The following is a 24,432-nucleotide window of genomic DNA, read 5'->3' as shown; positions in this document are numbered from 1 at the left end:
ATCATTTCTTGGCTGAAATAACAGGACTCAACTCACAAAAAGTGACAACAGCCCCAATAAGAAAGAACAAGCCTGAAATTATTAGTTCGGAAATGGAGGGGATAGTTCCTCTGACGGCAAGGAGTACGATTATTTGATTAATTAAAACAAATAAACAAGGTCCAAAATATTCACAGTAAAATAAAAATTCCCAAAGAGTGTTCTGAGCAACTCTGTAACGTGCACCAACTACACTCAGTGTTCAGTGTTCAAATGGACCAACGACTCTCTGAGCTAAGCCATTCAATCCAAAACAGAAAAATAAAAAAGTAAAGAAGAAAAATCGTCAAACTCCTCTTTTTATCATCATTTTCCATTATAATGCTGGCTACATCATCATCTGATATAAAATTCTAGAAACTCCACAAAATTCCTCTTTTTAAAATTTATTTTTTGTTATCAAAGAGAATGTCCAGAAACATTGAGTACTAAAGAATCTGTTCATGGCATTGTTTTACAAAAGTTCCTAATGGAGTGTGAATATTTTAATTTCTGTTGTATCCTTCACTTATTAATGATGAGGTGGATGAACCGGTGCAATTACTTAAAAAAAAAAAAAATTCCAGACAAAAACATCCATTCTCATTCTGAATTCTGTTGACTGGAGTGAATTCAGTGGTTACAATACCACCACTGGCTAAGAATCAAGCTCCCCACAAGAGGGAACTATTCAAGTCATCTCATTTGGTCACACAAGTCTCTCAGGTATAGGCACCATGTTTGAAGTCTCACACAAAATGTCTGTGTCACTTAAATTACACAATGTGGCAGTGTTTGTTTCATGGGGACATAGTCTTGAAAGAAGGGGTAATGTAGAAAACAATCTGTTTGCATGTTATACGTGAGTACATTATTGGACTGTGCATGGGTTTACGGGCATTGTAGCCCTTGTTAAAGAGCAATTCCACCAATGAAGCATCTGTCAGATCCCAGCTGCTCCTGATGCTGAAGATGTTGACTAATTTTAACCACGGGCTGTTAGGTCGGGGCCTTCTTCATGTACTGTTTGGCTCAAATGGTTTGAACTGAGTTTGGTGGTCTTTCTGGTCCATCTAAGCTTTATTTCTCAGCCTCAGGGTACGTGGGGTACTTGACCGTTTCTATCTTCTCTCGAACTTTGTAGGAGGGATACAGGCCCGTCCTTCCCAGTTTTCTGTTGACACCTTTAGAATAGCCATCCCAGTGATTTCCAGCCACGCCAATGATATCTCCAGGTTCCATGGGGATTTCATCCGCAGTTCGAGGTTCGTGAGGATAAATAGCAATCTGGTTGTGGGCATTTTGGCCTCCAAAATAGTAGATGTCATCCAAAGAATGGAAGTTTGCAGAGGCATCGGGATGTAGCGTCTGCATGATCTCATAAGCAACTCGACAGACCTTGGGAAAGCATGAAAAAAAATCTGTTAGTACATGTGAGATCGCCTTCGTAGCACTCTGAGAGCCCTTGCCAGAGACAGGGACTAAACTAGGACCAGGGCTGAGAGAATGAGTAGATTCTAGTCAAAGTCCATTTGCTCTCAGATGATGGTACAAAGTCATTCTTCATTTCTTTGCCTGTATCTTTTTTCTAAACATAAAAGACAATTACAATTAGGATCCGGCAGAGAAAAAAAAGGATATGTACATGTAGTGCAAAGTATTTTGAGAATAAACACTTATTAAGAGCCACAGAGTGCTGGGCAAAAATAACACAGTCTGTGCCCTTGGTGAACTTTAAGATTCAGGATTATAAATACTTTACACAAATGCTGCTGCTCCCTTTCTTTCATTCAGTGTTAATAAATCACATACTCTTTTCCGCTAATTTAGATCTGGTCTCAGAAACTCATGTAATTACTGACAATCAACTATTGCCAAATGAGCTAAAACATATCTGCCACTTCTGTTCTGAAGAGTTTTGTGTGTGATGTGTAGATAACAGCAGTCTAGATTGAAACAAGATGAACTAGCTTTGGGGAAGGTGCATCTACCTGATGCATTTAAGGCTACTTAAAAGATTCCTCTGTCCAAAGAACACCTACCATTCTCACTGGATGGCAGCTGAAATTACACAGTCCTTGAACTTTAGACTTGCTAACAAAGGTAAACGATCTTAATGGAGGTATAACATTTTAAACAACTAACAAATATATTCGTTATCTAGTAAATGGGTTTCAGAAACTTAAGAATAAGTGAAAACAAAAGAGAATACTATTTTACTTAGAAAATTCTTCCACTATATACTATGAACAGAGGACTCAACTGAAGTCAAATTTTTCTGCATCTCCACTTGTAGTTATCTCAGTTAATGAAGGTTTATTGCCCCTGCTACTGCTGCTGCTGCTAAGTCGCTTCAGAGTCTGTGCGACCCCATAGACGGCAGCCCACCAGGCTCCCCTGTCCCTGGGATTCTCCAGGCAAGAACACTGGAGTGGGTTGCCATTTCCTTCTCCAATGCATGAAAGGGAAAAGTGAAAGGGAAGTCGCTCAGTTGTGCCTCTCAGCGACCCCGTGGACTGCAGCCCACCAGGCTCCTCTGTCCATGGGATTTTCCAGGCAAGAGTACTGGAGTGGGATGCCATTGCCTTCTCTGGTTTTATTGTCCCTATATCAATACTTTTGGACATTTTTAAAATGATGCTAATAATAACTCTTAATCTTCTCAGTGGAGCAATTTAAGGTACCCAGTAGTCCTTAAAAACTTTGGCATTCACAGTATCAAAACTGAATTCTTAAGTGTTATGAGTAAATAGAATCTAATTAGGTTAATGATCAACTTAAGTCTTTAAAAAAATCCGAATTTCAGGAACTGGAGGGGCACTTCTTAAATGCCAAATGTAATTTGCAAATAAAACTGAAGTTTAGGTAGTATTTTTAATTTTGCAGATAGGGACTAATTCTAGTGCTAGGATTTCAACTAGACATAGAACCAAGAGAGTAAGTTTGCTTTCAAATCTGCTACTTTGTCAACAAACTAATTTTATATTGGGAATGTCACAGTATGACTGACATCACTGGTAGAATACTCAAACTATAACAAAATGAAGCAAAACAGATTTGGAACTTGAACTTCATATTTAGTCAGAGGCCCATATAGGGTACGCAAAATCCAGTGAAGACTTTGGAAAGAACCTAAATAATTAAAGCAGCCCCAATAGTAGCAAAGTACAGCAACAATGACAGAGGTTAGTATTTACTGAGTTTTACTTAGTCTTTCCGTCGGCATTGCTTCCAAGGTCTAATTTAATTGTCAGGAGTCCCATAATATTCTATCCTGTTTGTTTTATGGATGTCAAAGATCAGTTAAGGAAAATGGCCAGAGTTATACTATTATTAAGTGGCAGATTCAGGTTTTGAACCTAGGCAGAATGTGTATACTTGTGAACTGCTAAGCATGTGTTTTCTTGCAGATCCTATTCCCCATGCTCACATTTTAGATAGCGTAAGGCCAAGGCAGGCCTTGGGAAAACCTGAGTTGTATTTTCAGGGCCCCTCCACCCCCTTTTCAATTATCCCTAGTCAGGGATGCTAGATCTTATACTGCCTTGGGATGACCACAATGTCCATCATGGCAATGGACCCTGATGTGTCTTCCCCTTTCACTAATTAACTTCTCATTCTCATAAAAACAACACTGCCTTCAGTCCCACACCCTTAGGAACGTGCTTTCTTTTGAGGGTATTCCTAATGATCAGTTTATGTTTGGTAGCAATAGTTGCTCTGATACTTTGGCCACCTGATGCAGAGCCACCTCACTGGAAAAGACCCTGATGCTGGGAAAGACTGAAGGCAAAAGGAGAAGGGGGTGACAGAGGAATGAGATGGTCAGACAGCATCATTAACTTAAAGGACATGAATTTGAGCAAATTCCAGGAGATAGTGGAGGACAGAGGAGCCTGGCATAATGCAGTCCACAGAGTTGCAGAGTCGGTCCTGACTTGGTGTCTGAACAACAACAACAGCAATCAATAGTTGTTGATGTATTAACCTGATGGATAACATACATACTTTCTTAAGCCAAAGAAATTACAAATGGTAGAGCTTTCAGATACAGAGGTGGGCCAACAAAAGGCTCCTTCTTATAATAATGGCAATAATGAGAGCAGATGAGCCTACTGACCACTGTTCTAATAGCTGGGCTTGTACACACACTTTTTCTCAACTCATTTAACTCTCACAACAACCCTATGACTTGGTTACTATTATTATTTATGTTTTATAGCTGAAGAAACTATACTAATATTTCCAAAAATTTTCAAAAATTAAACAAAATGAATAAAGGGGTTAGTAAATGGCAGAATACTTTGGCCACCTGACATGAAGAACTGACTCATTGGAAAAGACCCTGATGCTGGGGAAGATTGAAGGCCGGAGGAGAAGGGGACAACAGAGAATGAGATGGTTGGATGGCATCACCGACTCAACAGACATGAGTCTGAGTAAGCTCCGGGAGTTGGTGATGGACAGGGAAGCCTGGCATGCTGCAGTCCATGGGGTCGCAAAGACTGAGAGACTGAACTGAACTGACTGAAATGGCAGAAATGTAATTAGGACTCTGTCTCTAAACCATACACTCAACTGCCTTAGAGTGTTAGGATAAGAACCTAGAATAGTGCCTGCCTCAAAGTAGCTATTTAATAAATACCTTCTGAATGAATACTGCTCCATGTATAATACCAGTCCAGCAGCTGAGATGCAAGACCACTGGTGATATTAATCCTTAAGATCCATATAGAATATCCCGAGTAATTAAATTTTTTCTCTATGATAACCAGGGGGCAATTTACTGTAAAGAGTTAGAAAGCTGACTATAGTGTCAATGTTTGCATTTAATCACTCCAGGCGTCCTCTCTGGGCATTACAAACCCAAATCACATAGCAGGTAAATGATGCCTTCCAGCTGATCTCAATACTCATCTTTGATACTTGACAGGTAGCATGATTGAGAGGAGCAGTCTCTATGGTTTGCAAAGCAGCGGATGGCCACATGCAGTATGCCTTATTTCACTCACTGCTGACGTGTCACTCTATTGTTTTTAGAACACTACTAAGCACACAGTTCCCACTCTAGTACTCTTGCCTGGAAAATCCCATGGACAGAGGAGCCTGGTGGGCTGCAGTCCATGGGGTCGCTAGAGTCGGACACGACTGAGCAACTTCACTTTCACTTTTCCCTTTCATGCATTGGAGAAGGAAATGGCAACCCACTCCAGTGTTCTTGCCTGGAGAATCCCAGGGACAGGGAAGCCTGGTGGGCTGCCGTCTCTGGGGTCGCACAGAGTCGGATATGACTGAAGCGACTTAGCAGCAAGCACACAGTTATGAGTAAAAGCAAAAATCCTGCCAAGGGATAAAACATAGATATGACTGGATTAAGAAAAAAATTTAAAAAGGAAGGAAAGTTTGAATTTTGTCCCTAACAGCCAGCTGAGCTTTGCATGAACCTCCAAATCTTTCTGAGAGCAGATGGGATACTGGTTTTTTGTCAAAATAGACAGGGCCAGAAAGATCTCCCAAGTGTGAAAAGTTGGAAGTGGGCTCGTGTCTCTGTGTGAGGCTGGGGTATCTGTACATTTTTACTGCAAATTGCTCTATTTTACTCTTCAGTGAGAGGACAGTATCTGCTGCTATTTCATAACCACACCTCCATGGAGATCCCTATCCAGAGCTGTCTGTCTGGAAATAAAATCAATGTCTGGCTTCTCCTTCTGGGCTTTTCAAAATCTGATGCAAAGTGTGACGAAGCCAGTTGTACTGTGTGTGATTTGGAATGAAACAACAGAAAATGCCACAAGAATGTCGCATTAAGTGCCACACAGGAAGTGTCCTAGGGGGAAAAAATTTGTCCTATGGTGATTTTAATGACTGAGAAACTACTGAACAAATATTGACTGCTCCTTAAAAAAACGTCAATTACTTACAGTCTTTAAAATGGACATCTACAACCATTTTTGTAAATGAGATTCCAAGTTCTAAAACTTGATCAGATCAGATCAGTCGCTCAGTCGTGTCCGACTCTTTGTGATCCCATGAATCGCAGGACGCCAGGCCTCCCTGTCCATCACCAACTCCCAGAGTTCACTGAGACTCATGTCCATCGAGTCAGTGATCCCATCCAGCCATCTCATCCTCTGTCGTCCCCTTCTCCTCCTGCCCCCAATCCCTCCCAGCATAAGAGTCTTTTCCAATGAGTCAACTCTTCGCATGAGGTGGCCAAAGGACTGGAGTTTCAGCTTTGGCATCATTCCTTCCAAAGAAATCCCAGGGCTGATCTCCTTTAGAATGGACTGGTTGGATCTCCTTGCTGTCCAAGGGACTCTCAAGAGTCTTCTCCAACACCACAGTTCAAAAGCATCAATTCTTCGGCGCTCAGCTTTCTTCACAGTCCAACTCTCACATCCATACATGACCACAGGAAAAACCATAGCCTTGACTAGACGGACCTTTGTTGGCAAAGTAATGTCTCTGCTTTTGAATATGCTATCTACGTTAGTCATAACTTTCCTTCCAAGGAGTAAGCGTCTTTTAATTTCATGGCTGCAGTCACCATCTGCAGTGATTTTGGAACCCCCCAAAATAAAGTCTGACACTGTTTCCACTGTTTCCCTATCTATTTCCCATGAAGTGATGGGACTAGATGCCATGATCTTCGTTTTCTGAATGCTGAGCTTTAAGCCAACTTTTTCACTCTCCACTTTCACTTTCATCAAGAGGCTTTTTAGTTCCTCTTCACTTTCTGCCATAAGGGTGGTGTCATCTGCATATCTGAGGTTATTGATATTTCTCCCGGCAATCTTGATTCCAGCTTGTGTTTCTTCCAGTCCAGCGTTTCTCATGATGTACTGTGCATATAAGTTAAATAAACAGGGTGACAATATACAGCCTTGACGGACTCCTTTTCCTATTTGGAACCAGTCTGTTGTTCCATGTCCAGTTCTAACTGTTGCTTCCTGACCTGCATACAAATTTCTCAAGAGGCAGATCAGGTGGTCTGGTATTCCCATCTCTTTCAGAATTTTCCACAGTTTGTTGTGATCCACACAGTCAAAGGCTTTGGCATAGTCAATAAAGCAGAAATAGATGTTTTTCTGGAACTCTCTTGCTCTTTCCATGATCCATCGGATGTTGGCAATTTGATCTCTGGTTCCTCTGCCTTTTCTAAAACCAGCTTGAACATCAGGAAGGTCACGGTTCACATATTGCTGAAGCCTGGCTTGGAGAATTTTGAGCATTACTTTACTAGCGTGTGAGATGAGTGCAATTGTGCAGTAGTTTGAGCATTCTTTGGCATTGCCTTTCTTTGGGATTGGAATGAAAACTGACCTTTTCCAGTCCTGTGGCCACTGCCGAGTTTTCCAAATTTGCTGGTATATTGAGTGCAGCACTTTCACAGCATCATCTTTCAGGATTTGGAATAGCTCAACTGGAATTCCATCACCTCCACTAGCTTTGTTCGTAGTGATGCTTTCTAAGGCCCACTTGACTTCACATTCCAGGATGTCTGGCTCTAGGTGAGTGATCACACCATTGTGATTATCTGGGTCGTGAAGATCTTTTTGGACAGTTCTTCTGTGTATTCTTGCCACCTCTTCTTAATATCTTCTGCTTCTGTTAGGTCCATACCATTTCTGTCCTTTATCGAGCCCATCTTTGCATGAAATGTTCCCTTGGTATCTCTAATTTTCTTGAAGAGATCTCTAGTCTTTCCCATTCTGTTGTTTTCCTCTATTTCTTTGCATTGATCGCCGAAGAAGGCTTTCTTATCTCTTCTTGCTATTCTTTGGAACTCTGCATTCAGATGTTTATATCTTTCCTTTTCTCCTTTGCTTTTCGCTTCTCTTCTTTACACAGCTATTTGTAAGGCCTCCCCAGACAGCCATTTTGCTTTGTTGCATTTCTTTTCCATGGGGATGGTCTTGATCCCTGTCTCCTGTACAATGTCACGAACCTCATTCCATAGTTCATCAGGCACTCTATCTATCAGATCTAGGCCCTTAAATCTATTTCTCACTTCCACTGTATAATCATAAGGGATTTGATTTAGGCCATACCTGAATGGTCTAGTGGTCTTCCCTACTTTCTTCAATTTCAGTCTGAATTTGGCAATAAGGAGTTCATGGTCTGAGCCACAGTCAGCTCCTGGTCTTGTTTTTGCTGACTGTACAGAGCTTCTCCATCTTTGGCTGCAAAGAATATAATCAATTTGATTTCGGTGTTGACCATCTGGTGATGTCCATGTATAGAGTCTTCTCTTGTGTTGTTGGAAGAGGGTGTTTGTTATGACCAGTGCATTTTCTTGGCAAAACTCTATTAGTCTTTGCCCTGCTTCATTCCGTATTCCAAGGCCAAATTTGCCTGTTACTCCAGGTGTTTCTTGACTTCCTACTTTTGCATTCCAGTCCCCTATAATGAAAAGGACATCTTTTTTGGGTGTTAGTTCTAAAAGGTCTTGTAGGTCTTCATAGAACCATTCAGCTTCAGCTTCTTCAGCGTTACTGGTTGGGGCATAGACTTGGATTACTGTGATATTGAATGGTTTGCCTTGGAAACGAACAGAGATCATTCTGTCGTTTTTGAGACTGCATCCAAGTACTGCATTTTGGACTCTTTTGTTGACCATGATGGCTACTCCATTTCTTCTATGGGATTCCTGCCCACAGTAGTAGATATAATGGTCATCTGAGTTAAATTCACCCATTCCAGTCCATTTCAGTTCACGGGCAATATTAAAAAAAACAAAACCCTTCTGATATTTTGCCCATCTGCAACTGAGTGAGCTGTCAACTGCTGTTATTTCTCCAAATGTAATTTCTTTGCTTCAGATTTAAGATTGTTTCGTTAAATATGAAAATAAACGACATAGTAGATGGTTAGGGTATACACAACTTCCAGTAACACAGAACAAGGTTAGAGTATTTGGTAAAATAGTTTGGAGTGTGACTCACTGCATAGCTTTCAAAACTTAGTGGATGTTCTTGAAAAACACTGCCTCTAAATTTCAGACTAAATCCTAAAGCTTGTTTTCTTCAATTTATGAAGCTTTTAGGACAAACCTGGCTTTGAGAAAAAGCTTTGATGAAAGAATTCAGAAAACTAAGAATAACAACAGTAACAAAATTAGAGAGCAGAGTCATATTCTTGGCTTTTAAAAACTTTTCACTTAAGGAGAGACAATTCCCAGACCTTATTTGTGGATATAAAACCAAGGATCTTTAGAAGCCCTCAGGCTGAGAAGAATGGATCCAAAACCTTATAAAGAATCCTGATTAAGGAGTCATGACATTTCTGCCTATAGTTTCTCAAACTTCAACCAGGCCTTGCAATTTCCCTCCAACAATGCATTTTATTCTTCCAGGATTTTCTACAATAGCACACTGTCAACAGATAAACTCACTTGTTATATAGCATAAACGCTCTAAAGGGTAGTAGTATACAGGAGACAGAAAGTTTACATGACTGAAACTGTAGGATTGCCAAAGCATTATGAAGAAGAGTCTAAACTTTTATTCCTTCTCACCATTTCTTGAAATGAGATTATCATCAAGGAAAATTTGAAAGCTGGTTGTCCATGTTTTATTCTGGGCTTAGATTTGGTTCTCATTGTTTTATTTTCTTGTCCCCCTTCCCACTTTCTAGCATGCCTGTGGCATATATAAGAAAGCCTGCAGATTAATTTCCCTAAAGTTAAAACTATATGCAAGTTTACCTACGTTTGCTACAGCAAATACTGTTACGTATCACTCACCCTTTGGGAATGAAGAGTTTTTGTTTTTTAAAATTCATTATATGGTGATGCTGTCCTTCAATGAGCTAAAGAAAGTTAAGACGGTACCTTGGCATAGAAATTAATATGGTGAATGTTACTGTTTGTTCTTCTTTATGAAGAACGTTACATGCGTCAATGCACACAATGACTGTGTGGACCCTACACATCACCTGTGACCATAAGTAGAGGTAACGGTGTCCTTGAATAGCATGTTTCATGTTCCTTCTAAAATGTGAGAACATATAGTCTGAAATGGGGCCATGTGAAAAAGAGCTGCTCAAATAAATACTGTAGAGTCTAACAGGCAAAGATAGTCCTATACCTATTCCTATATAAATAATAGCAGCTAACGTTGCATTTAATATATTGCTCAGTACTATTCTCTGTGCTTTTTATCTATAATAACTCTTTAATCCTCACAAAAACTTTATGCAGTAGGTATTATTATTACTATTTTTATAGGGAGGGGAAAAAAAAGTCAGTGATAGTCTAAGTAATTTGTTCAAATGCCACAGTCACTAAATGGTCAAAGTTGGATTTAAAACCCAGGTAGAGTGACCCCAGAACCTACAATGCTTCATTCTTATTCTCTGCCTTATGAAGTTAAAAGCTCGACACTTCTACCATCAGTGAGTTTTTCTCAAACTCCACTGCTGCTGTTGTTGAGACATTTTGGGGGCATTTTTAAAAAAAATCCTGATTTTGATTTATGGCAAGGAAACTATGAGCCAGCAACCAACTTCACATTTTGGGGGCATTTTTCAAAAAAATCCCAATTTTGATTTATGGCAAGGAAACTATGAGCCAGCAACCAACTTCACTCACACCATAAAAATATTAAACTGTATCAAATGCCTTTATACTAAAAATATTTTCAAAAAATACTGAAGTGCAAGTAAGCTCAAAGATTTATCACCAAGTGTGGAATTATTCCACAATATCAAATGCTAGACCCATTAGTCATCAAGAAAGGAGATGATCACATTTAGCAAACTGCTACTCATTATATAAATATAAGGTATTTTTACTACTAAACTTTTATTCTGAACCCTAACATAAAATGTCTGAGATATTCAAATCTATTTTGGGACACAAAATATTGGTTCAAATTAGGAGAGTTCTTTTGGATGAACTTTGACTTGCCAAGAGTTTTAACGAACAATACAATATATAATCATGAATCTTATTCCTTTGGACACAATCAGACCTCTCAGCACTCTGTCTTCATATAAACTGTCTTTCTGGATCTGGGGTCTGAAGAACACACTGAGGTTAATATTATGCATAAAACAGAACAAAGAAGTATGAACAATATGTTCTTCAAATCTGGACAGGTTTCCATTATCATGAAGTGACAGAACTCCTGACTTCTGGGTCAAAAGAGTTGTGAGGCTATAAGGATCAAAAATTCTACAGCATATCACTGAAAAGGAAAAAAAAAATTTTTTTTTTCTTTCCAGAATGAGCCTAATGGCCTAATTAAAGAGAGCTGGAAGAAAGGAAGCAAAACACAGAGCACTTGTAAGTCTCACTGTCTACCTACATGTAAGATCTGCCAATGTTTAGACATGCTTATATTTAATTTTGAGTGTGTGTGTATGTGTTCAGTGGCTCAGTGTGTTCGACTCTTTGCGACCCCATGGGATTATGTAGGCAAAGATCAACTCCTCTGTCCATGGGGTTATCTAGGCAAAAATACTGAAGAAGGTTGCCATTTCTTCTTTCAGGGGGGTCTTTCCGATCCAGGTATTGAACTGGCGTCTCCTGCATCGGCAGGTGGATTCTTTTACCACTGAGCCACCTGGAAAGCCCTTTGTTTAATTCTAGAGCTTTATAGTTAGAGCAGTGGTTCTCACAAGGACGATTTTGCCCTCCCACTTCCCCAACCTGGGATATTTGGCAATGGTCTGGAAACACTGTTGACTGTTACAACTTGAGATGAGGGTCTACTGGCCACGGATGCTGCTAACCATGCTGTAGCGCACAATACAAGGGCCCACAACAACTTATCCAGCCCCCAAAGTCAGTCGTGCCAGGTTGAGAAACCCTGGACTGAAGGAACAGACTTTAGGCCTAAAATTTATGCCTAAGGGGGAGATGGTGCATCTGGAAATTCTTGATTCAATTGCTCTAACAACAACCATTTGAAAATGTGTTACTTGCACCTGTTGATCACACAGGCACACAGCCAGATTATCAAAAGCAGTTTAGAGGGACTAGGTAGTTACAACTCCTCCCCCTACCTCCCATAAGAACAGAAAAGGGACCTTTTCAATGATAGGATCCTAACCCCACTTAGGGAGAAGTATCCGCTATGGATGCCTTCATGTTTCCCTTCTGATGAGGACTGCTGCTTTGTGATTCCTGTTCTGGGTAGCTGTCTTTGGGTCTTAAGTTGTAGTCTTATTCCACACCGAAGGAACTCATACAGCCTTTGTTGGGGTAAGTATCTTTCCAACAATCATAATGTGGTGACACCATTGTGAGAAAGTACATTGTCACATAATAAAAAACTTGTTATTTTCTTTATACTTCTCTGCAGTATATCCCCATGTAAATGATGTGACTTTCCTTTTCACATTTTCTTTTCTCTGCTTCTTCAAGCTTTTAGGCATATATTTATCTTACATGCTTTATATTTCTTGGTAATTATTCTCTAGTTATTTCATGTGAATATTTTGCTCACTAGATTTCGGACCAGGCTAAGATCTGTATCTTCAATCCCATGAAATCCCCTCTACCCCAGCATAGATCTGAGCACAAACAACCATTTAATAGCTTGTTGAATAAACTAACCAGTAATATGCACATAAATAAGAGAGCTGAATAAAATACACAACAAATATTTCTGTGTTGATATTCCACTGGGCAAATAAGGCTGACTGGACACTCATAAAAACATACACCAAACCAATAACATATAGTTTTTCTGTAATAGTTAAAGAATGATTATAATATGGTATTGCTTAAATATATTGTACTATTTCTTGCTAGGTAGAAATGTAAAAGGACTTGAAGAGGAATTATATTTGCTCTTTCTTATTTTCTACAAAGCAATGAATCAAATTGCTGAGTCAAAATGCTGAGCATTTAAGTCTCAGTATCAGTGCACTGACGTGTAGAAATGGACGGATTCTAGTTACGTATTGATTGTATGCAAAATCAGAAAGTATGAAGTAAACTTACTTGCTGTTTCTGTTAAATGCTGTGAATAAGCCAAACACTTTACAACAACCCCAGTAGCTGGCTTCATTAGAGATGTATTCAACAACTGCTTGCAAACAACTAAATGTTCAACGTAATCAAAAAGCTATGCTTTCTGGAATCTTCTCATCTTTTCATAAAAGAGATCATTTCCCAATATTAAAACATTGCACTTGAATCATGATAACTAACATTTTTAAAAAAGATCCAAGAACTTCCTGACCTAATATAACCACAGAGTATTGACCATTTAAAAATGCTTACCTGGGATGAGAACGTACACACCAGGAAGTCTGCCTGGGAGAGAAAGTGTATATCCAGGATCACACCTCGGAGTGAATTTTCTGTGTATCGATTGTGTAGTCCAGCTGACCAAGAGATAGAGTTATCACTAATAAATTCATAATGGGGGTACCTGGAAAAAGAAACAAAATCACTGAAATTATAGAATTCTATCAGGAAGTAGTATCCTACCAACAGGAGGTGGACTTCCTTTACACAGGTGTGCCTCTTTTTCCAACAGTAAGGAGAGCTTTAACTCTGGCACTCAATAGAGTAGCTGACAAAGCATCTTTGAATCCACTGATGGGGCAGAAACCATTCTGGGGTGTCCTTTATGTTAAAAGTTATTGGCATGTCATATAAAGGACACATATGCATCAGAACGTCCCTTTCAGTTCATGAAATAATTGAAAATAGAAAGCTCTTTCTTTGTAACGAGTGACCTTGAAGCGCTTTTTCAACCTGCTTTCATTTTTTTTCACATCGACACATTTTCATTTTATGCATTCCTCTCCCACTTTTATCCTTAAACTATCTTTTTCATCTTTTTAAAAGTGTAATTTATACATTGTCTTTTTCTTCCAGTTTTATTGATATATAATTGACATACAGTACCGTATAAGTGTAAGGCACAATGAACTGACTTACACACGTCACAAAATGGTTACCACAATGAGTTCAGTCACTATCCCTCATCTCCTAAAGAGACAACATTTTTTAAAAAGGAAAAAAAAATTTTTTCCTTGTGATGAAAACTCTAGGGATACAATGTCTTAACATTTTGCTGTGGCTAGGACATTCAACACTACGTTGAATAAAAGTGGTAAGAGTGGCCATCTTTGTCTTCTTCCTGATCTTAGAGGAAAAACTTTCAGCTTTTCACTGCTGAGTATTACGCTAGCTGGGGGACTGTCATATATTACAGCCTTTGTTATGCTGAGGTACATTTCTTCTACATTCACTTAGAGTTTTATTATAAATAAATGTAGAATTTTGCCAAATGCTTTTTCTGCACCTATTGAGATGATCATATGACTTTCATCCTTTGTTTTGTTAATGTGGTGTGTTGCACTGATGGATTTGCAAATATTGAACTGTCCTCATATCCACATGATCATGGTGTATGATCCTTTTAATGTATCGTTGGATTCAGCTTGCTAACATTCTGTTAATGATTTTTGTATCTTATCAATGATATTGGTCTGTAAGTTTCAATTTTTGTGGCATCTTCATCTGGTTTTTGAATCAGGGTGACCTTTGCCTTGTAGAATGAATTCAGAAGTCTTCTTTCTTCAATTTTTTGGAAGTACAGGCATTAATTCTTCTTTAAATATTTCATAAAATTCACCCATGGGGCCATCTGGTCCTGGACTTTTGTTTGTTGGAAGCTTTTTGATTAATCTTGATTCAGTTCCATTCCTGGTAATTGATTTGTTCATATTTTCTATTTCTTCCTAATTTAGTCTTGGAAAACCGTAAATTTCTAGGAATTTATCCATTTCTTCCAGGTTGTCCATTTATTCACATATAGTTGTTTGCAGTAATCTCTTTTGATCCTTTGATTTCTGTTGTGTTGTTATGGATAGATTGCTCATCTACACTTTGCTTAGTTCTTTTGGGGTTTGTTCTTTTGTTTGAAGCACATTATTTGTCACCTCATTTTTGCTTAATTCTTTGTGTTTATTTCTATATATTAGACAGGCCGGTTATGTTTTCTGTTCTTGGTGAAGTAGCTTATGTAGGAGATGTCCTATGGGGTCCAGCTACATACTCCCCGCTCTGGTCAACAGAGGTTGTATGTGGGCTGAGGGGGCACTTCTGTTGTGGTGGGGCCAACTACTGTGGGCAGGCTGGGAGGGAGGGCTAGCTCTCAGCTTGGCTGGCTGTCATGTCCTGCCTTATGTGGGGGCTGCTAGCGGGCTGGTGGGTGGGTCTGGGTCCTGACACAGCTGGCTACATGGTCTGGGGAATCTTAGGGCTGGTGCCAGCCGGCTGCTGGATGGGGCTGGGTTCTGGTGCTCCTGACTGCAGGTGCGCAGGTCCTAAGGCTGGTCTGGTCTTGTTGGTGGGAAGTGCTAGGTCCCAGCACAGCTGGCTTTGGGGCCTGGGGATCCCAGTACTGGAGGCAATCACCTAGTGGGCACATAAGCCCCCAGTGCTAATAGGCTAGAAGGAGGACTCGAAAATGGAGCTTGCTAGCACCAGGGGCTCTGTGGTAGAACGAGCTCCCCACTGCCTGTGGCCAGGGTCTGTATCATCAGGGGGAGTCCCAATTGCCTTCTGCCTCTCTAGGAGGCTCCAACCTGCTTTCAAATTTGGTCACTGAGCTTTTCCTTTAGAATATAAATCTCATGATTAAATCTCACTTAAATTTTTAGTTTAGAATTTGTGGTATTTCAGACTTGTCTCCTTTAACTTCCATATGTAGGTCTGGCACGCATGCATGCTCAGTCGCTTCAGTCGTGTCCGACTCTTTGCAACCCCAGGGACTGTAGTCCGCCAGGTTCCTCTGTCCATGGATTTCCCAGGCAAGAATACTGGAGTGGATAGCCATTTCCTCCTCCAAGGGATCTTCCCAACCCAGGGATCTTCCCAGGGATCAATTCCGTGTCTCAGGAATTGCACATGGATTCTTTACTGCCGAGTTACTGGTGAAGCCCTAATCCCCATTAGCACCATCTTAACAAATAATGGTGACAAAGAAACCATTCTAATAAATTTATGTTAGTAAATTCCATGTAGATGTTCACCAACTAATATTGTGGTAGTCCTGAGAGGATATGTGTTAAAAATATTGAAACAGGATGTCTTTTAAAAATCTACCATACGTTCAAATAATTCTACTCTGAATCAGAGGTTTAATTATATTTCAGTATAGAGTGAATAAATTTTCTCAGTACATGTGATAGATCAGAGTTAAGTTGTCAACTTTGGGAAGTTACATGCAAAAGGGATAATCATTGTACTTCCTTTATATAATTTTTAATAATTAAATTAAGCACTGTAAACGGCTTAGAAGAGTACCTGGTATACAGTAAATGCTCAATAAATTTAGCTAATCAACTAGCTGTGACTGTCAAACATTCTTTCCTCAGACATCCACTTGGTTTTATCTCTTACTTCCTCCATGTATCTCTGCTCAAATGCTAGCTCTTAGTGAGGAGTTTGGCAAACCTTAACCCTTCTACTTGCTTAATTTTTCTCCATGGCTCTTATCACTCGACATAATATTTATTTACTGTTTATTTTGGGCTTCCCTGGTGGCTCAGTGGTAAAGAACCTGCCTGTTAAGCAGGAGATCTGGGTTCAATCCCTGGGTCAGGAAGATCCCTTGGAGAAGGAAATGCTAACCCACTCCAGTATTTTTGCCTGGAGAATCCCATGGACAGGGGAGGCTGGCAGGGTACAGTCCATGGGGTCACAGAAGAGTCAGACATGACTTAGCAACTAAATAACAACTGTTTACTGTCTGCATTCATTCCTACCTCCATCATCCCTAATTAGAATGTAAACTCTATAAAAAGAGAGGTATTTCTTCTGCTCTGTTTACTCTGTTATTCTCAGCACCTAAAAGTGAATCTAGAATGTAACAGAAGATCAATAAATATTTGTTGAACTAACAACACTTTCTATTCGTAAGCCCTGAGACAGCAAGTGCCACTTTAGGTGGCTTTTCCCACACAGTATTTCCCAAAGGTTAGAACTATGCCTTATTTTCCTTTGCATCACAGCATCTAGAACTCCACATAGTCACGTGGATAAACACATGAACAGTGAGTGCTACCCACGACTGGGACGTTTTCCTAATTCCCTAACAGCTGCTTCAGATTTCTCTTCATTCCACAGCCTCCAAGGAGCTTTCTCTCACTGCCTCTAATAATGACTGTGAAGAAAAAGTCTCTGAGCACTGTTTCAGACTGGTATTCAGTGATCAGATCCATTTGGCCTCATTATTTTTGACATTTTGCCCTCCCAGCTCTGAATCAGGGAGATGAAGGAAATGTCACGTTTGTTCTATAAAGAAAACAACCAAAGAGACTTTTAATGTGATTCCTGTGAAGATGCATATATCCAGGCATGGGGCTAAAACAGAAACAAATAAATATGAAGGCTGGAGGGTGAAGGAGGAGGGAAATGGGTTAAAACACACCAGCACAGGTTGTATCCTAAAGACTAACTCTGTCAGCGTGGTATGGGTACTCAGTGGAACAAACAGAGTGATCCTTTTACTGAGAAGTGACACTAACATTATGCCCTTCCGAACTTAAAGGCCTCTTTCTGGCACCAAACCAAAAGGGCACCTAAGTTCCTCAGGCCTTATCTCTATATGCAAAAGAGCTTGATGAAAGATACTGAGTGTTGAAAAAAACACAAACAATGGAAATAATGAAGGAAGGAGATTCTGTACTTTCAACAATGAGCAAGGAAAACGCCACACAAACATGCTTCTTTCCGTCTTATGCCCACAAGTATGCAGCAGAGGAGGTCTTCCACTGTAAGGCTGCAGAGACTGGCAGTGATTTTAAAAAGCATCTTTTCTTCCTCCATGTTGTAAAAATTTATTTTTTATATCACCCACAAAGAACTAACTTGAAATTAAAAATAGCATCAAATTTTCTTTTGTGAAATCTTTCTTCAGACTGAGGGAAAGACTCCTCTTGACTTCACTACCTAGCATACAACTCCTTCAGGACAAGTACTGATATATGATGACACTGTGATTAATGGTTACATGTATACTGCCTATCAGCTAGATACTCCTTGAGAGGAGAAGCCACATATTATTTTTGGTTTCTTTGTGTATTCCTAATGTGAGAAATGCCAGGCTGGATGAAGGCACAAGCTGGAATCAAGATTTCTGGGAGAAATATCAATAACCTCAGATATGCAGATGACACCATCCTTATGGCAGAAAGTGAAGAGGAACTAAAGAGCCTCTTGATGCAAGTGAAAGAGGAGAGTGAAAAAGTTGATTTAAAACTCAACGTTCAAAAAACGAAGATCATGGCACCTGGTCCCATCACTTCATGGCAAACAGATGGGGAAACAATGGAAACAGTGACAGATTTTATTTTCTTGGGCTCCAAAATCACTGTAGATGGTGATTGCAGCCATGAAATTAAAAGACGCTTACTCCTTGGAAGAAAAGCTATACAAACTTAGACAGCATATTAAAAAGTATAGACATTACTTTGCCGACAAAGGTCCATCTGGTCAAAGCTATGGTTATTCCAGTAGTCATATATGGATGTGAGAGTTGGACTATAAAGAAAGCTGAGCACCAAAGAACTGATCCTTTTGAACTGTGGTGTTGGAGAAGACTCTTGAGAGTCCCTTGGACTGCAAGGAGATCCAACCAGTCCATCCTAAAGGAAATCAGTCCTGAATATTCATTGGAAGGACTGATGCTGAAGCTGAAACTCCAATACTTTGGCCACCTGATGCAAAGAACTGACTCATTGGAAAAGATCTTGATGCTGGGAAGGAGGAGAAGGGGACATCAGAGGATGAGATGGTTGACTGTCAAATAGTAGGAGAATGGTCAAGTAAGCAATGGTATTTCCATTCACTGGATATTTAATCACTGAAAAAAAAAAAAAGACTGACAATGGCTTTTTTTTTAGCAACCTGTGAAAAGGGATCGATCGCTATATTAAGAAAAAGAAGAGTTCAAATCATATAGAATATGATCAACCATTAAAATGTATAACTATATAAATATCTGAAGGAAATATGTTGATATTTAAATAGTTGTTACCACTGAGTAATGAGATTATGAATAAAATTTTTTCCTTATTTGTATACTCATCAACTCCATATTTTCTAATGAGCATGAACTACTTTGTTAATCAAGGGGAAAACTTATGATGTATTCAAGAACAAGTAAAAGAGTAAATAAAGTAATATTTTAATGTTTTTTTCCACTAAGGTACAAATTCAGTCAGGTATTTTAAAATGAAGGACTACGATGAACTATTTCTCTTTGTTTCTAATAGATCTGCATATCAAACTGGAACAGTATCTGTGGAACTTTTTTCTTGTTTTGTGTCCAAATCTTTATTTAATCCCTAACTCTTATATAAGAATTATAAGTATAATACATAACTTGGCTTCTATTTGGCTGATGAATTTCTTGGCCTTTTGGTTTGTATGTGTGTATATGTGAGAGAGAGAGAGAGAGAGTGTGTGTGTCTGTGTGTATAATCCATAGAGGGAGCCTTAAAGAAAAAGCAGTTTATATCAGGTAATTTGCATTCTTACAAGGTAGAAATAGGGTTTAAAGGATTATCCAGTGATTTGGATAAATACTTGCATTATAGTATTCATTCCAGATTTGTTTTTCTTCCCAACATTTGTTTTTCTTTGTGACATAAAAAGGATTGAGAAATTAATTAAAAGTCAAATAGGTCAAACGACTGACTGCTAATAAAATGTTTTCAAACTGAGTGGACTGAAATGAACATAACTCAGTACCTACTGAACACTTACTAGAACTAGGTATAGTTTCAAAGTGCTTATAATGTGAGGGAACCAGAAATAAGCAAGTGCTAAATATTAAGATAAATGCACTTAGGGGAGGAACACTTAGTCAAGGGTTCAGGGATGATTTCTGGACTAGATGGTATTACTGAATTGCAAGGAAACCAAACCAGTCAATCTTAAAGGAAATCAACCTTGATTATTCATTGGAAGGACTGATGCTGAAGCTGAAGGTCCAAAACTTTGGCCACCTGATGCAAAGAGCCAACTCATTGGAAAAGACCTTCATGCTAGGAAACATTGAGGGTAGGAGGAGAAGGGGATGACAGAGGATGAGACAGCTGGATGGTATCACCAACTCAATGGGCATGAATCTGAGCAAACTCTGGGAGACAGTGAAGGATGGGGAAGCCTGGCGTGCTGCAGTCCACAGGGTCACAAAGAGCTGGACACGACTCAGTGACTGACCAACAACAAAAGCACTACTCACGCTGTCCATTCCTCTACGAGGAATTCCTTGAGAGCAGAGAGTGTCTCGTGTATCATGGACCCCCCAGCACCTAGCACAGTGCCTGAAATATAGGGGGTGGGCTCAGTAACAATGGTGTTGCTCAGTACAAGCTAGCAGTCCTTATTCTTTCACCGATCAAACTCCTCTTTTGATTCTCTGTCTTTTAAAAAAATATAATCTCCAAATTCCAGAAGTTTTTACAAGGTGAAAACTTGTATCTTACACATGGTTTCAGCTGCCTTCGGTTCTTAGTGAAGACTGTAAGAGCAAAAGGACAAGTACATTGTGTGTTTCATATTTAACAGTCTTGTGAACTGATTAGTGTTATGGACTGAATGTTTGTGTACCCTCAGAATTCATATGTGTAAGCCCTAACTCCCAGTGTGATAATATTTGGAAATGGGGCCTTTGGGAAATCCTTAGTGTGGAGCCCTCATGGTGGAATGAGCGTCCTTACAAGAGACACCAGAAAGCTTGCCCTCTGCCTTCCAAGCACACAAAGGTCGTGAGAGTATATGATGAGATGCCTGCTGCCTAGAAGTCAAGAGAAGGGGTTGCAGAATGAAGTCTACACCTTGCTGGCACCACAAATATGCTTTGACCGCTTTGACCATAACAACAGTTGCATGAGCACACAGCTGTTTGAATTTAAAACCCCCAATAATCAGTAATAACATTCAATGTAACAAGAATCACCAGTCGTGGGAAATTAAGGATTCATTTTGACTGAAAAGAGATGGTCCGCTGTAGAATCATTAGTTTATCTAACTTACTTTGTTTTTGCCTCCTTTAATAAAGAAGGGTCATCTGTGGCCAAATAAACTCTTTTTTTATCCACTTGCATTCTGCGAGCAAGAAGCTGAAAATGTTCTTCAACATGCACCATGTATTCCTCAATGGGATGGAAGGCTGCTTCTGTTCCCACTTTGTCTGTGCGTCTGACGTGGACTCTGCAGGGACAGAGAGATAAAGTCAGATTCTGCTGAAAATGCTCTGATCCACAGAGTACTTTTAGGGTATTCAGCTTTATACCTCTATTCATGGTGGCATTATGGACATTTCCATTTCTTTTTGAAAAAAAAATTTATTTATTTTAATTGGAGGATAACTGCTTTACAATATTGTGATGGTTTTTGCCATACATCAACATAAATTGGCCCTTCTCTCACATCCCTTCCCACCCTGTCCCTCCAGGTTGTCAAAGAGCACCAGCTTTGGGTGCATCATACATCAAACTTGCACAGGCTATGTTTTACACCTGGTAATGAATATGTTTCAATGCTATTCTTTCAACTCATCCCACCCTCTCCTCCCACTGAGTCCAAAAGTCTGTTCTTCATGTCTGTGTCTCCTTTGCTGCCCTGCACGTAGGATTATCAGTACCGTCTTTCTTCCATATATATGTGTTAATATACAGTATTTATCTGACTTATTTTACTCATATAGTAGGCTCTAGGTTCATCCACCTCATGAGAACTGACTCAAATGTGTTGCTTTTTATAGCTGAGTAATATTCCACTGTGTATATATACCACAACTTATTCTGTGGATGGACATCGAGGTTGCTCCCATGTCCTAGACCTTGTAAATAGTGCTGCAGTGAACATGGGTACGTGTGTCTTTTTCAATTCTGGTTTCCCCATTTATGTACATTTAAACCAATTTTTCTTTCATTTTCAACATTAGAAAAAATAAAACCAATATTAAAAAATTCAAACACATGTATTCGAAATATATTTGCATATTAATACAAGGGGGATTAGAAAATAAGTCTTTGAAAAATGCTTTAAAGAGAAAGTAATTGGCCAATCAGAAGTAAATGGGAGATTCTAGAGTTAGACTGTATATAAGGCAGCAAATACCAACCAAAAAACTAGAAGTAATTTTAAATATTTTTGACAATAAAGGATGTCAAGACTCACAGTTATTATTATAGAACATTAAATATATCATTTGTAATGTTTTGATGCCAAGTTTTCTTTTTCTACATTTTATCCTGTATTATCACTGTAACAGCAGCTTGTAGAGTTTAAAGCTAAGTTACACACAGACCTGCAAGGATAGTCTCTATAGCACAATCAAGGCAAGGCAAATTTTTTAAGAGTTCTTACTATTTTAAGTTCATGGAACCATTCCTTTTTTTGTTGTAGGTATAATGAATTTCCTTTCTCTGCTGTTTTACCCTACCAAATACAAGCAGAGACTAATCTCATCTGTCCTATTTAAGAAAAGCTCAAAAACTGTGAAATTGTAGAACTGGGGACACAAGAGTTACACTATCTTGCACTGAATAAGGCCTCAACTTTCAACAGTATTTTAATGAAATTAAGAATAACAGTAATCATAGTTGGTTTTCATAAGTTAAAACACTCCTTACATTTGCCCTTTCTACAACCCCTCTCTTCCCAAGTTACTAAACCACTGCTCATAAAAAGAAAAGAACAAGGTAGATTTGCTTCCTTGTAGGTCATAATATATGAGCAAGTCTTAAGTCAAGCCTGGGCTTCCCTGGTGGCTCAGATGGTAAAGGATCTGCCTGCAATGCAGGAGATCCAGGTTCGATCCCTGGGTTGGAAGATCCCCTGGAGAAGAGAATGGCATCCCACTCCAGTATTCTTGCCTGGAGAATTCCATGGACAGAGGAGCCTGGCAGGCTATAGTCCATAAGGTCACAAAGAGTCAGACATGACTGAGCGACTAACACTTTCACATTAAGTCAAGCCTGCTGCTGCTGCTGCTAAGTCGCTTCAGTTGTGTCCGACTCTGTGCGACCCCATAGACGGCAGCCTATGAGGCTGCCATTTATTATGAATCTGGAGTGAGGATTCAGTTTCATTGGAGTTACTCTGTCATCTTCACGGCTATTCTTTCCTTTGCATTTCAGATGATAGTCCAGATGTGAATACTAGCATATGAGCACCTATTGTATCACATCTTTTCCTTTTCACAATCTTCTTAGTCACTGGTTCTCTCAGGAAATTTGGAATTGCTCATTGTGCTCCGGAGATGAAATGGGACAGAAAGAACAATTCCACTGAATTTCAATGGGAAGTTTCATAAGAAGAAACACTACTTGAAATTCTGATTTTTACCATGCATTTGTTTTAGTACCATTTACAACAGGGGTCCAGAGAAGGCGATGGCACCCCACTCCAGGACTCTTGCCTGGAAAATCCCAAGATGGAGGAGCCTGGTGGGCTGCAGTCCATGGGGTCGCTAAGAGTCGGACACGACTGAGCGACTTCCCTTTCACTTTTCACTTTCATGCATTGGAGAAGGCAATGGCAACCCACTCCAGTGTTCTTCCCTGGAGAATCCCAGGGACGGTGGAGCCTGGTGGGCTGCCGTCTATGGGGTCGCACAGAGTCGGACACGACTGAAGCGACTTAGCAGCAGCAGCAGCAGAACAGGGGTCAGTAACTTATATACATATGAAGATGAAGACACAAGTGGAAAAATGGGAAAGGAGATCTATAACAAAAAGGAACAATCAAAGGAAGAGGAGCAGAGTACTACTAAGCAATTCTCTCAGTTCTCCAAGTATTCCTAAAACTAGGCCTGGACCAATAATTTCAGAGGACCTTAAATGGAATTTCATGAAAGAATTAGAATGTTAGATCTGTGAAGGATATAGAATGTATCTCTTTCATCTAACAGTTAAAGAAACTGATGCCTCTGAAGACATTTCAGGAAACACAATGACAACATAAGGCAAAAAGGAATGTTGGTTTCTTTCACTGCATTTCAGCCCAGTCTTGTAAAGTAAAAGTTACTTGTGTGCCTGATTTTCATTATCACAGCTCCTAGAGGGCAAGGAATCTGATTTTATTTATTCCCAGTTCCACCAAACACAACAAATGAATGAATGAATGAATGATGGGTAGACACAAAAGTCTATTATTGTGTTAATAGATACCTATTATCTAACCCAGTGCTTTTTTTTTTTTTAATACACAAAGAGTGACAATTAACGAAGGCCGAGGATAACCAAGTAAGTTGTCCAAAGTCACACAACTTGCTAAGTTGTAGAAACTAGTCTGGACTCCTAGATTCTTGAATTCTAGTGCACCCCTCTTTCAGACAACACACTACCTCAGTGTGCAAATAACTTAGTTGTCTGCAGAACTTCAAGTTCCTGTATTTGGTCAGTTCTCAATGTGGGGGATGCTCC

The 24,432-nt window shown here is 39.5% G+C and overlaps 1 protein-coding gene across 12 annotated transcripts in view; it reads right to left on the bottom strand.

Moving 5' to 3' along the window:
• Positions 1-409: 409 nt before the first annotated feature.
• FUT8 (fucosyltransferase 8) overlaps positions 410-24,432 on the bottom strand; it is a 330,255-nt gene continuing 306,232 nt past the window's right edge. For 11 of the 12 annotated variants that reach the window (XM_024997231.2, XM_005211923.5, XM_024997235.2 and 8 more), the window contains 3 exons: positions 21,035-21,211; positions 13,253-13,403; positions 410-1,416 (listed from right to left, as the gene is read on the bottom strand). In XM_024997231.2, coding sequence (XP_024852999.1) covers positions 1,099-1,416; positions 13,253-13,403; positions 21,035-21,211 — 646 coding nt within the window. In that variant the 3' untranslated portion in view covers positions 410-1,098. 12 annotated transcript variants of the gene reach the window in all.

The sequence above is a fragment of the Bos taurus genome, chromosome 10, assembly GCF_002263795.3.
Source record: "Bos taurus isolate L1 Dominette 01449 registration number 42190680 breed Hereford chromosome 10, ARS-UCD2.0, whole genome shotgun sequence".
In the NCBI taxonomy this organism is placed as follows: domain Eukaryota; kingdom Metazoa; phylum Chordata; class Mammalia; order Artiodactyla; family Bovidae; genus Bos; species Bos taurus.
The sequence above is the reverse complement of the archived record's forward strand: the minus strand, read 5'-3'. Positions and strand labels throughout refer to the sequence as shown.